The sequence below is a fragment of the Marmota flaviventris genome, chromosome 5, assembly GCF_047511675.1.
Source record: "Marmota flaviventris isolate mMarFla1 chromosome 5, mMarFla1.hap1, whole genome shotgun sequence".
Lineage (NCBI taxonomy): Eukaryota > Metazoa > Chordata > Mammalia > Rodentia > Sciuridae > Marmota > Marmota flaviventris.
In genome coordinates, this window is record NC_092502.1 from 72,783,294 (window position 1) to 72,798,265 (window position 14,972).

The window sequence follows — 14,972 nt, forward strand, 5'->3', positions numbered from 1 at the left end:
TTTGCAATTTCACAAACTAATCCGCTCAATATAATCGTTACACAAAAGAGGCATATTTTAGGATGGCACAGTCTGACCCCACTTCTGGGATCTTTACACAGAAATTAGAAAAAACCCATGAACATGTTTTTTTTTTTTTTTTTTAATTTAATTTATTTTTGTGTGTTTGTGTGTATGTGTGGTTGCTGGGGATTGAACCCAGGGTCTTTTGCATGCAAGGCAAGCATCATATTTTTAAAATAACTAAAATATTGTCACTGTCACATTTGTTGGTGGTAGCGTTGTTTTGTAAAATTATTAATTGCAATTAATTATTGCAAAAGTAATTATTGTACAAAAGCAGAGGGAGGGGAATGGAGGAAGCATGGGGTTAGAAATGATGGTGGAATGTGGTGGACCTCTTTATCCAAAGTACATGTATGAAGACACGAATTGGTGTGAATATACTTTGTATACAGCCAGAGATATGAAAAATTGTGCTCTATATGTATGATATGAATTATAATGCATTCTGCTGTCATATGTTAAAAAAAATTAATTTAAAAAAATGTACAAAGGCAGGACTTTTAAGATGTATTTCCAGGTGTAGTTTTGGTAAGTTTAACATAAGATACTAAATGAATAGATAAGGAAGTTTTCTTCATGTTTCCAATCTAATCCATACAAGAAAATAAGTATATTAAGGAATTTAGAATCAACACATTTGAATTTTTATTTTTAATTGAGACAGATTAATTTAGGACAATAAGGTGTACACATTCAAGGGAGAATGCAGACTTTTTTTTTTCTTCTGGGTAGTGGTAGAAATTGAACCCAAGGCTTCACACATGCAAGGCAAGTGCTCTATCACTGAGCTATATTCTAGCCCAATCTTTACAAATTAATAGCCTAATAACTTGTTACTTTGGCCAAGTTACCTGGCTTCTGAGCTACTTTGTGCTTTCCCATGAACAAGTGGGGGTAATACCTACATTAGAGAATTATTTTGAAGATAAAACGAAGTAAAAGTATCTGAGTGTGGTGATGCAAACCTGTAATCCCATTACACAGCCTGGGTAACTTGGTAAGACCCTATCTTAAAAAGAATATCAAGGGTTGGGATATAGCTCATTGGTAGAGTGTCCTGGGTTCAATTCCCAGTAAGAATGAGAAGGGAAAACGTGTATGTGTATGTGTGAGTGATGTGTGTGTCCTATTAGATTATTAACTAGAAAACTATCTGTGTGTGTGTGTGTGTGTGTGTGTGAGAGAGAGAGAGAGAGAGAGAGATATGTGTGTCCTATTAGATTATTAACTAGAAAACTATCCCAGAGCTGGGTGCAGTGACGCATGCCTGTAATCCCAGCAGCTTGGGGGAGGCTAAGGCAGAGGATCGTGAGTTCAAATCCAGCCTCAGCAAAAAGCAAGGCTCTAAGAAACTCAGCAAGAACCCTGTCTTTAAATAACAAAATAGGACTAGAGATGTGGCTCAGTGGTTGAGTGCCCGAGTTCAATCCCCAGTACCAAAAAGAAAGAAAGAAAGAAAGAAAACTGTCCCTGAAGTTCAGCTGCTGTTGTTACTTCCACTGATTTGTATTTATTAGATTAATCCCTTTTTACCTATTCAGTTAGTGCTTTTTGTAGTTGTTCCCTTGCCCTTTTCTAGATTATCAGTATCTGCCTGTTTACTGAATCATCCATTGGTATAAAACAATGTTTTTAATACTGAAATCTCTCCCCTATTCAGGGGAAAACCAAAAAACTATCTCTTGGCCTTTCATACTGATATAGCCTACATCAAGATAACTGTTTCTGTTTATAATAAAATTCTGGAAGGGCTTGTCTATATCTGTGCCCTAAGGCACAGTGCAGTTTTATCTAGAATACATCATAGATAAATAGCATACTACTATTATTTATTTATTTTTTTGGTACCAAGGATTGAACCCAGGGGTACTTAACCCTATTATTTATTTTGAGAGAGGGTTTCACTAATTTCTTAGGACCTTGCTAAATTGTTGAGACTGGCCTTGAACTTGTGATCCTCTTGCCTCAATCTCCCATATCGCTGGGATTACAGGTGTGCACTACTGTGTCTGGCTCCTCTCATTCTTTTCAGCCATAATTCTGCTGAAACTTCTCTTGGAAATCACCAGAGATGTTCATATAAAGTTTTACTTGACCGAATATCAAAATTTAATTCTGCTCCTTTGATAATCCTTCTACATTTGGCTTTCAGGATATCTTACTTTTTTTTTTTTTTTCCTATTTCACTGGCTATAACAAATCCATTTGCTGATTGCCCCCCCCCCCCAACCCACCCACACCCACCTTGCGTAGCATGTGTGAGGCACTGGGTTTGATTCTCAGCACCATATAAAAATTAATAAATAAAAGTATTGTGTCCTGGGCTGGGGTTGTGGCTCAGTGGTAGAGCGCTTGCCTGGCATGTGTGAGGCACTGGGTTCAATCCCCAGCACCACATAAACAAATTAAATTAACAAAATAAAGGTATTGTGTCCATGTATAACTAAAAAAAAAAAATTTAAAAAGTATTGTGTCCATCTACAACTGAAAATTAAAATAATCATAATTTATTGAATTAAATTTGTATATTACTTTGTTAAGAAAGCAGGAGCTGGATACAGTGGTGCACACCTGTAATCCAGTGAATCGGGAGACAAGATCATGTGTTCTACCCCATCCTGGGCAACTTCAAGAGACCCTGTCTCAAAATGAAAAATGATAAGGCCTGAGAATGTAGCTTAGTTTTAGAGTGTCCCTGGATTCAATCCCCAGTGCTAAAAACTAAACAGACAGACAAAAAACAACACAGAGACACACAAAAGAAAGCAAGAATTCTTTTAAAAATTGATTTTAGGATATATTTATGAATGATGGGTTCTTGACCTTGAGAAAAAAAACCAGCACTGGGCTGGGGTTGTGGCTCAGTGATAGAGTGCTTGCCTAGCATGTGAGAGGCACTGGGTTCAATTCTCAGCATTACATATAAATAAATAAAAATAAAGTTCATTGATAACTAAAAAAATTTTTTTTTTAAAAAAACCTCAGCATTTCCCCATTTTCCTCCTAGCTAAAATACATAATAATTTTCTTAGTTGAATAAGTCATTTTAGTTTGGCATATTTTTGCTTAATGTAATATGCAATACTTGGTTACTTGAAAAATACGAACACATAATTAAATTTTTAATGACTTGATAATTTATATTGGACATGCAAGCAGTTTATAATACTGAATATAACCAATGTTATCTTATAGAAGAGGAAAGAATTTCTGGCCAGGATAATTATAGAAGGCTTTTTGGAGGAGGGGGATTTCAGACACAGTCTTTTTGAGGTTGGATTTTGTTAGAAGTTTATAGGGGAGACTTAATGGATAGCATGAGTAAAGATTACAGGGAAATGTTGAATGTTAGTGAAGCATTGGTGATTGTAGGGTTCAGGGCATTGTGGGAGGATATATTGTAGAAAATAAGAAAATATTGGTAGGTTTACATGGATTTTCTCCACTGAAGGAAAAAAAAAGTTTTCTATAGAAAACTTTGAAGCAAAGGGAATGGTGTACCCAGATCTCTATTTTTAAGAAGGCGGCTATTGTAGTAAACTTATAGAAAATAGATGTAAGGAAGATCGGAGGCTGGGGTGGGGGTGGGGGACAGCTAGTAGGTTTTTTGCGCTAGATTTGGTGAGAACGTATAATGGTTTGAAATACCAGCACAAGAGAAGGAAGGAGAATAAAAGCAATTACAAAGGTGAAAACAATAAAGATTTAGCTAAACTGGACACGTTGGCACATGCTGTAATCCCAGCAACTTGGGAGGCTGAGACAGGAAGATCACAAGTTAAAGGCCACCCTCAGCAATTTAGTGAGACCCTGTTTCAAAAAATATAAAGAGCTGGGGATGTACCTAAGTGGTCAAGTGCCCCTGGGTTTAATTCCCAGTACCAAAAAAGGGGGGGGGGGATTTTTAGCTATAAACTTGGGTAAGGAACCCAATAAGAGATTGTAAAAGTGGTCATTTTTATGTAACTGGGATACAATACCAACATGAATAAAAAAGTTGAGTCTTAAACTTTGGTTGGTGATGGGACTTCTTTGGTTATGAGTGAATGGAATTGCCAGAGCAGTGACTTAAGAGAGGAAAAGTAGGTTGAGGAAACCCCAGTAATCTCTGTATTCTTTTTTTTTTAGTTGTAGATGGACACAATATTTTTATTTATTTTTATGTAGTGCTGAGGATCGAACCCAGTGCCTCACACATGCGAGGCAAGCGCTCTACCACAGAGCTACAGCCCTAACCCATCTCTGTATTCTTAAAGGAAGAAATAGTGATGGCCATAAAAGTTGGGAATGTCAAAACAGATTGTTTTTACCCTTAAGAATTTTGTGAAACTAAAAAGTTAAAAAAAAAAAAAAAAAGGTGGGAGGCAAATGTGCACAAATAAAATAGGAAAAGTATGTTTAATTTTATTTGCTTACTAGTGAGGCTATATATAAGTCTAAAGTGGTGGTTTTCTTTGCCTCACTGTTGAAAAAAAGAATAATAAAGTAACCTGGGAACAATATATTTAATGCCGGTGAGGGCAAGTTGAGAATGGCAGTCTCATACACAGGCAATGGAAGTAAAAATTGCTACAGATTTTCCTGGAAACACATTTATAATAAGAACAAAAGATGTTAAACCTTATATCTAGAAATCTCAAAATCTTGGAGTATATCCTAAGGAAATGTACACAAATCGGAGATGCATGCAAAGATTTGCCTACTAGAATTCTCATTGTAGGTTTAATTGCAGGAGAAAAATTGAGAGACATTAAAAACTTCAGTAACTGGGAAATAGTCAAATCATGGTATATCCATATAATGGAGCATTGCTGAATCATTTGATATTGTTTTAAAGATATGAGTAATAGTCATGAAAGTTATTTTTTAAAAATCCAAGTGTAGAATACTTGGCTTAATGAATTACCAATTTTTGTGTATATAAGAAATATGGTAGGGCTGGGGATGTGGCTCAAGTGGTAGCGCGCTCGCCTGGCATGCGTGCGGCCTGGGTTCGATCCTCAGCACCACATACAAACAAAGATGTTGTGTCCGCCGAGAACTAAAAAATAAATATTAAAATTCTCTCTCTCTCTCTTTAAAAAAAAAAAAAAAGAAATATGGTAAAATATTTCCAGTGACCATCTGGCTGATAGGGTTACAGGTGATTTTACTTTTCTTAGATTCTTTTATATTTAGATTCTGATAGTTTCTATTGATTTATAGTCAATCTAAACATAAAAATTTAATTCCAATTAAAGAAATTCATTGGATTTAGAGATACAGATTATTGTTAAAGAAAGGTGCTTTGTAGGTAGTGAATTTCATGGAAGAAAAACAGATGTTAGTGATTGAGGATGAGTATCAGACAAGCAGATAGAAAGATAGAAGCAGTGAAGTGTGGGTTTTTTTGTTTTTTTGTACCAGGGATTGAATCCAGGGGTGCTTAACCAATGCAGTCAGCCACATCCCCAGCCCTTTTTATTTTGAGACCATCTCACTAAGTTGCTAGGGCCTTGCTAAGTTGCTGAGGTTAACTGTAACTTGTGATCCTCTTGCCTCAGCTTCCCAAGCTGCTGGTATTGCAGGCCTGTGCCAGTGCACCTGGCTGGAATGCTTTTTAGACAAGTACAAGTTTTGTATTGAAAATGAAGGAAAGAGAATTCTAATTGCATAGCATGATTGTGGTATAGCTCTCCGACCCCCTTTTCTATCAAATGGTGATTTGTGTATATCAACAGTATGTTGAGAATCAACATAGATAGGGAAAGATTAAAAAAATGTAAAGAAGTAGGATAATTTGTGGAATACTGCATGGTGGTGGCAGTGAGAAAGGGAGGAAAGATGATTCTTTCCTCAATCACAGGTTCAGTGATTATTTCTAAATAGGAAAAGTTGTTTTTAATCGGCAGTTGAAGGGAAGATACATAATGCTTTTGAACCAGGAGGTGATTTGGACATCTTATTTAAGATTTTTTTTTTTTTTAATGAAATGCCTCATTTGCAGAGCGTGAAGAGATAGGAATAGGGTTTGTAGTTTGAAGAAAGAGGTAGTTTTTCAAGATCCTGCATGGGAAAAAAAAAATCAAATAGAAAAACAGAAGTCAGCAGATACTCAAGAACCATTGGAGGACTAGCTGAAGTTTGATGGTATGAGTTTGTAGTGAACTAAACTAGCAAGGTACATTGTGTGACATCTTCTTGTAACATTTTTCCACGGGAGGAAAGAAAGCTGATAATAAACTAGACACCACTGGGAAAGATTTTGATAAAATATCTTTAAAATAGTTGACCAGGGTGTAGAGTACATGTTAAGTGGGTTGGAAACTTGAAATGGGGCCTTTAGTATGACAGCAAGGTGAAGAAGTTGCCAGAAGAGGGAAATGTGAGTTGAAGAGGATGTATCAGTTTCAAGTGTCTAATGACATGGTATGATTCAAGTGGCTTAGGTAAAAATTAACCAAAGTCCAGGAACGTGTAAGGCTAATTAAAGTAGAGGTCAACCAACTTCTTGTAAAGGGTCAGTCAATGTTTTAGGTTTTGTGGGCATATGGTCTGTCACAACTGTTCTGTTGTGGTAGCAACTAGAGAAAATATGTAAACAAATAAGCATGGCTGTATTCCAAAAAAACTTTATTTTAGGGCTGGTGGGGGTTGTAGCTCATTGGTAGAGTACTTGCTAAGTGTGCATACCGTCCTGGGTTTGATCTCCAGCACTGCCAAAAAAATCCAAAAAGTTTATTTATGGTCCCTAAATCTGATTTATTATATTTTTTATGTTATAATATATTCTTTTGATCTCCTTCCCCATGCACACACAACCATTTAAAAATGTAAACACCTTGTGCTCCATTGCAGTGGTGCAGCCTAATAATCCCAGTAACTCAGGAAGCCGAGGCAAGAGAATTGCAAGTACTAAGGCCAGTCTCAGAAACTTAGTGAAACCCTGTCTCAAATGAAAAAAACTATGGATATAGCTCAGTGGTAAAGTAAGGCTGGGTAAATCCCTAGTACCGGAGATGGAAAAAGTGTAAAAACCATTCTTACATTACTAACCATAAAAAAGTGAGACTGAACTGAATTTGGCTAGTAGCCTATAGTTTGCCAGTCCTGGATTAGAATATTGTAAAGAGACCAAGGTTTTAGCTACAAAAAATAATTTTGAAGATTCCCTGAGGAATTTTTCTCGGCTCTTGGGTACTGGGGATTGAACCCAGGAACTTGTGCATGCTGGGAAAGCACTCTACCACTGAACTACATCCCTAGTGAGAAGATTGTTTCTCAGAAATTGACTTGCAATATAAGGAAATGAGATTATTTTTAGCATTGTAACCAACGCCATTAAAATAAACTGAAGAATACTAGGTGCTACTCAGACCATAGTACCACAGTGGTTGTTGATTAGCCAATATGAAATTAATCTTGGGACCTCTAGTGATTAAATGTTGTATGGGGCTGTAGAGTATTCTTAACGTGCAATGCCCTGGGTTCAGTCCTTAGCACCAATTTTTTTTTTTTTTTTTACTATTGTCATCCTCATTTATTTCAAAATGAGAAAACTGAGGCACAGAGAGTTAAGTCAAGTGACTCACAAGTGGCAGAGCCATGCTGTAAGCCCAGGCAATTTAGCTTCAGAATTCTTGCCCTTAATCATTGTGTCGGGTGTGTTTTGTTCCCTTTGCTGTCAACTTATTTCAGCAAACATTCCATGAGAGTATCCTTAAAATTTGCTCATGTACTATAGCACAAAAGATTCGGTTTGCTGTGGTAGAGCACTTGACTAGCGTGTGTGAGCACCTGGCTTTGGTTCCCAACATCAAGGTTAAAAAAAGAAGAGAAAAGGAAAATATTCTTAGGTAAAATATATAAATAAAAAGAGGGAAATAGGTGCTTCCACCTGCACCACCCTTAATTTAGAAACCCTACGAGGGGTGATGGGGGATTAGAAAAGATAGACACACAGAGAGAGAAAGCTGAGACCAGGTGGTTCATTACACCCTGAGGGAGATGTAATGACCCAGAGCTAGCTCAGCATGTTTATTTTATAGGTTTTTAACATCAAAAGGGTTTTCTGTGAGAAAGCTGCTTCAAAGCAAGCAGGACCAAGGTTGAAGACTAGTGGCCCAATTAAAATCATCAACTTATGCTCATGATTCTTTACCACTGGCAGCTGGTATCTGAACTCAGGGTCAAGACTGATAGTCTTGTGGCAAACATGAACCTCTTTTGAACAGGGCGTCACCATGGCAACTGGGCAGTCTCACTCCTGTCTTTGCACCAAGAGTTCCCAGCAGAGGAACACTTTTGTGGCCAGACAATCAGATACCATAATTCAAATCATGGCTCCCGACAGATAGGGAGATGTAGATTAAAAGAGATATAAGAGGGCTGGTGCTGTGGCTCAGTGGCAGAGCACTTGCCTAGCATGTATGAGGCACTGGGTTCGATCCTTAGCACTGCATACAAAAATAAATAAAATAAAGACATGCTATCTACAACTACAAAAAAAAAAAAAGAGAGAGAGAGAGAGATAAGAGAGGTAATGACCAATTATAATCCTTGTATTTTATTTGGGTTCATTTTCAAATAAACAAATTCTAGTTAAAAATTAAGACAACAGGGGAAACAAACCCTGACTGGGTATTTGATGATATTAAGGGATTACTGTGAAATATTTTTAGGTGTGATAGTGATATATGGCTTTGCCAATAGGGTTAATAGCACCAATTTTTTAAGAAAGCTTTATGTATGGATAACTGGTTTTTGTTTTATAGAGTTCTAAAATATTTACTTCTTGAAAAGATATTGTTTAGGGGCTGGGGTTGTGGCTCAGCGGTAAAATGCTCGCCTAGCATGGGCGAGGCCTGGGTTCGATCCTCAGCACCACATAAAAATAAATTAATTCATTAAAAGATATTGTATCCAACTACAACTAAAAAAAAATATTAAAAAAGGATATTGTTTAGATAGGAAAATTAAGTTTATTTGTATATATTTGTAATTTTGTTATGTATTTCCAAATTGCCCTCCATTGAACCAAGTTTATACTGTCAGTCACTAGCAATGTGTACTAGTATCTATTTCACTATGCCCTTGGCAGACTTTTTTTTATTACAGTCTGGTTAGTGAAAATTGTAAATTGTGATTTTTGTTTCCATTGACATTTTTGTATGTTTTTTTGGGCAGTGTTGCTGATCAAACTCTGGGCCTTGTGCCTGCCAAGCAAGTGGCTCTCCCATTGAGCTAAATCCCTGGCCCTCCATTGATATTTTTGTAAAAATGGTCAATGCCTATTTTTTTGAGGGAGAGGGTGGGTAATGGGGATTGAACTCAAGGGCACTAGACCACTGAGCAACATCCCCAGCTCTATTTTGTATTTTATTTAGAGACAGGGTCTCACTGAGTTGCTAAGTGCCTCACTTTTCCTGAGGCTGGCTTTGAACCCTTGATCCTCCTGTCTCAGCTTCCCAAGCTGCTGGGATTTACAGGTGTACGCCACTGCACACAGCTTCAGCGTCTTTTTTTTTTTTTTACTTTTAGTTGCCTGTATACTTTTGACATTCTTCTGTTGGATGGTTGGATTGTCCCTTTTTGATTTACAGGCACTTTATTTATTAAGGAAATATTCCCTTTTTTGTGGTAATCTAAACATTTTAAATTTGTTGTCTTTTGAGTGCTGAAGTTCATTTTTGGCAGTGTCAATTTTATCTGTTTTTTTTTTTTGTTGTTGTTTGTTTGTTTGTTTGTTTTTTTCCCCTTTAGGTTTTATGTCATAGTTGAAAAGTTCTTTTTTAAAAAAAAATACTTCTGTGGCTTTATTTTTTGCATTGAAATATTTAACTCCTTTGAAATTTATTATGGTGTAAGATATAGAGTGAATTCTACTTTTTTCTAGATGTTTACTTAGTTAACACATAAATTTTTTGAATTACCTATCTTTTCCCCATCGATTTGAATGCCACCCATAGTATAATCTAAATGCCTACATAAATTTGAATGAGTTTCTCATTCATTTTCCAGCACAAATGAGAACTATACATCCTTGCCACACTGGATGTTGTTATAAGTGTTTTGGATTTTGGCTATTCTGGTAGGTGTATAGTGGTACATTATTGTTTGAATTTTGAATTCCCTAATGATGTGTTTCATGTGTTTATTTACCATGTGTATATTTTCTTTGGTGTGTTTTGCTCATTTTTAAATTAGGCTGTTTTCTTATTGTTGAGTTTTAGTTCCTTATATATTTTGGGTAACATGTTAGATATGTCTTTTATTTTATTTTAGTTTTAAATATTTATTTTTTAGTTGTAGTTGAACAAAATATCCTTATTTTTATGTGGTGCTGAGGATCTAACCCAGGGCCTCGCACATGCTAGGCGAGGGCTTTACCGCTGAGCCATAATGCCAGCCCATAATAAGTTATAAGTTAGGTACGCTGGTATAGCCACTCAGGAGGCTGAGGCAGGAAGAAGAGAAATTCCAAGTTTGCCCACGCAACTTAGACCTGTTTCAAAAGAAACATTTTTTAAAAGGGCTGGGATTTAGCTTAGAAGTACAGCACCCCTGGGTTCAAGTCCCACTTCCCCTCCCCTCAAAAGATACGTGTTTTACAAATCAGTATTTTTTTCAGATTTTCTTGTGAAATTTGTCTCTATAGATTTTTAGTAGATGCAGCAAGTTGTATAGTCATTTGGGCTGTTTTAGGGATTTGCAACTGTGTGAAGATCAGTAGTTTGATCAGAGGGCACTTTAGAATATCTGGATTTATCAGTAAACGTCCATAAAACTCATCTATTTCAGAGTACATTCATTTGTGGTACTCCCTAAAGATTGAAATTATTCATGTATTGCAAATAGAAACTGCTAAAATGGAGTTACCTCATTTCTGAAGTGGAGGCCATAAGTTTTTGGGGGAAACTAGCAGGCAGCCAAGAGGAAGAAATGGCTGTCATTTGACTTTACTATAATGGGACCGCATCAGTTTTGATTATATTAACTCAGTAAAAGAAAGTGGACTAGGGCTGAAGCTGTGGCTCAGCCGTAGTATACTTGCCTGGCATGTGTGAGGCACTGGGTTCGAATCTCAGCACCACGTGTAAATAAATAAAGATCTATCAATAACTTAAAAAGGAAGAAAGAAAGTGGACTAGATTGAACTATCTTAGTATGCAGTTTATTATATATGAAAACATATTAAATGCACAGAGTGGATTGAGAAATTTTTAACCTATTTAAAAAGAAGTAACTAGCATGCTTGAGCAGAGCTAGGTAAGTGGAGATGGGAGAAAGCAAAACTAAGCAATGTGGAAGCACCAGTTATTGATGGCTAAGGAATAGGTAGAGAACAGTTTCTGGAAATGCTAACCAGGCCTTAATTAGTTCCTGGCAGTAAACACTGACAGCCCCTAAGATGTTGGTATTATGTCTGTGGGGCAACTGCTCCTACTATTATCATTGCTTACCACAAAAGCTCTCTAGCTTACTTTGAGACCAGAGTAGCTTCCTTCCATTTGAGGACTCTGATGTGTGTGGAAAGGCACAATGGGGAGGGAGATATGAGTTATTTTGCCAGCTAATATTTTAGCAAATGACCAAGCTCTTCTCTACCCACATATGAATGAATATTTAATCTTTAATGAATTCTGAGGAAATAAATGTGATGAAACATACATTTTTACTAATATTTAAAGAAAGTATATATTTCGTTGTCTATAATTGAACTCTGACTATATTATGATCTGACTTTAATTTCTTTACCCTGAGGCATAATGTACAGTGCAGTTTGGCACCTGGTTTTTCATTTCATTCTACTTCCTTCACTGCTGGGCATTCAGCTTTTACTTCTGTCACTTTATCTTTTTTTTTTGGTCATTATTACTTTATCTTTTACATTGCCTCCAATTGCCTTTTTGTTTACTGATTTTCACTATTTGAAAAGCAAATTTAAGAATTATGTTGCCTAAAGCTAACTGCAGCATATGTGGATATTAATTAATATTAGTCTAAAGCTGACTACAGCATATGTATATATTAATATTGATCTTTGTATTTTGTTTCAATTATTTCATGATAAAAAAATTACAGGATTGGCAATGGAATAGTATGACTTTTTAATATAATTTATTGATTTTAGTATAAGCTGTTTCTTTTGCTTCTCTCATAATAACTCTAAGGTAGACATTAATTATTATTCTCATATTTGTGATGAGGAAGTTAGAACTGGAATTTGAGTTTGGTTCTTTGAGTAAGATATCAAGGCTCTGGGGCTAGGGTTGTAGCTCAGTGGCAGAACTCTTTCCTAGCATGCGTGAGGCACTGGGTTCGATCCTCAGCACCACATAAAAATAAACAAATAAAATAAAGGCATTCTGTCCATCTACAACTACCAAAAAAAAAAAAGAAACTTTAAAAAAAATAGATACTAAGGCTCATTTTAAGCATTTATTCAGGGTAATATTTTAAATATTGGGTAATTCTTTTTTTAATGTGCCTAGAAACCTTCAGAATGTAAGGCTGTGTTCTAGAGCTTAAAGGTTGCTTGAAGTACAATTTTTACATCAGTACTCACACTTTGGGTCTTGGGGCCCCTTTACTATTAAAAATTATGGGGATCCCAAAGAGCTTTTATTTACATAGGTATATCTATCAGTATTTACCATATTAGAAATAAAAACAAAAAACTTTAAAAATATTAATTAAGCATTATAATAAAATATAAATAAGGTTGCTTTTTCTTTCCTTCTTCCCACCTTTTTTTCCTACTCTGTTGCTCAGGCTCGCCTTGAAATTTGGTCTCAAGCTCTCCTGCTGCCTTAGCCTCCTTTGTAGCTGGAACTACAGACACATACCACCATGCCCAGCCACTTTTTTCTTAATAAACAACTATTCATAAAAATTTTGTAGTTTAAAGAGTTGTATTGTTTTATGTTTGCAAATATTAATGCCTGTCTGACTTAGAAGACACCTCAATTCTCACTTTTGCTTCTATTTTCAGTCTGCTGCTATAGATTATTTGAGACAGTTCAGCTTTGTGGAGATAATTAGTTAGAAAAGGGAAAAAGTAATTGATTAGCTTTTTTCAGATAATTGTGCACTTCATTTCACACTAAACAAAACTGGACAAGTGGTAGTTTTTAAAGAATCTGAGAAGAAAATTAAAATTTTGTTGATTTTAGAGATGATCATCAAAAATACCAAAAATTTAATATACCTTATAGTAATGCTCAGGGTATTTGCATTAGACTTGGGAGGTTTTTAAATTTGTGGGGGAATTATGATGATGGTGGTATAACTAAGCTCATTGGAAAATGGTATGTGTGTGTTGGGGGGAGGTGTTTCCTGTGTCTGAGGAGCACCCTGAGTGGAAAGCAGTTTTTATTTCATATGCACATGATAAAGGAATCTGGTGAAGTTCTCCAGGACTCTTCTTTTTCCTGTAGGAATTCACCAACTTTGGTTTGTGACTAAGGAAAAACAAAGCAAACAGTAGTAGACAAGAAAACTCAGAAAGGCCACTATTTTTTGCAGGAGAATAATAATATTGGTGGTACCTAAGAAATGCAGGATTCCTACTATGCTTAATATGATTCAGATTTTGAGGGATGATAAGTTACTGTCTGTACAAAGAAATGCCAGTTCCCACAGGTTGTTATTTTAAATGATAGCTAAAGAGGGTTGTTGTTATGACTAACCCATAATCTAGTATCTTAATTTCATTGGCCACTTTCTCTCATATATGAGTTTTGGGAGCTCCGTTAATACAGTGGTGGTATTCTTTTTTCCAGTCTGTAGGTATACTATTAGAGCCATGCAGTGACCATGGTGATAGTGAGGAAGGCCATCTTGAGAGGTAAATATTTCTCTTGTTTTTAACTAATAAATCATTTTTATATTTATAGCTCTTCGCAGATATTTGGGTGCAGTATTTAGATTAATCTATACTTTATGACATACAGTTTAGGAAATCTAAAAGAAATTCAAGCTTCTTGATTTAGTAGTAGGGATAAAACATTAAATGTCCAAATATTCAGGAGTTCCAACAACTTCAGACAAACATTAGTTATAACTTGGAAAACATTCAGTGGGAAGAACGCAGCCTTCTTGGAGACATCTAAAACTTGTAAGTGATTTATAGAACAATTGGGAATTTATTGATACTTAGAGTATAACTGTCAGTGAGTTAATTCATGATCTTGCAGCTGGGGCTAACTAACCAAAAGATTATAACATATTGGCTTCTACGGATAATGTACAGAATATTTCACTTCCTCTTTGAACTCATTCTTGGTGTGTTCCAAGAATGGTACTTAAGCAATGGTACTTGTTCATCTCTTTGACCAGCTATAATAGAGCAAGCAATGCCTGAGGCAATGAGATGTCAACCAGATGTAGAGTTTTGGTAGATAGAATCCCTTTGAGTTAAAGCTTTCTAGAGTGTTTCAAGGCACTGAAAAGGATTTGGGTCTCTTTGCATCATTCTTTCAGATATGCCAAGAAGTGCATAATAACTTTCTTAGGAAAGATGATTTGATATACAGAAAACATATCAGTAATGAAGTTGCAAACTAGATTCTAAATAATTGGAAATCCAAAACAGCATTACTAATTTGCTGATAGCCTGTTGGCCAGGGTAACTTGTGTTAATACCATTGTCTCGTAATTGTGAATAGGAAACCTATTCTCTGAAGGTAAGTAAATTCTTTGGAGCCATGTCTCTGGAGCGTCCCCATACTCTGAAGGTCCACAGATTTTCTGCTTACAGCAGTTCCTTGTGCTTCCTTTCAGGAGGCAGGAATGATCCTCTTCCAGCCCAGGGAGTTTTGGAGTTATGGGCTGAAGATTTAAGATTAACAGCATTTACAGGCATCCCCAGAATGATGACATCTGGATTTGATAGAACAATAAGGATCCATTTAGTGAGGACTCAA

General features: G+C 36.0%; 1 protein-coding gene across 8 annotated transcripts in view; it reads left to right on the top strand.

Moving 5' to 3' along the window:
* Nucleotides 1-14,972, top strand: part of Fam13b (family with sequence similarity 13 member B) — an 83,123-nt gene that overhangs the window by 44,743 nt on the left and 23,408 nt on the right. For all 8 annotated transcript variants that reach the window (XM_071612333.1, XM_071612334.1, XM_071612335.1 and 5 more), the window contains one exon: nt 13,830-13,894. In XM_071612333.1, coding sequence (XP_071468434.1) covers nt 13,830-13,894 — 65 coding nt within the window. The remainder of the gene's footprint in view (nt 1-13,829; nt 13,895-14,972) is intronic.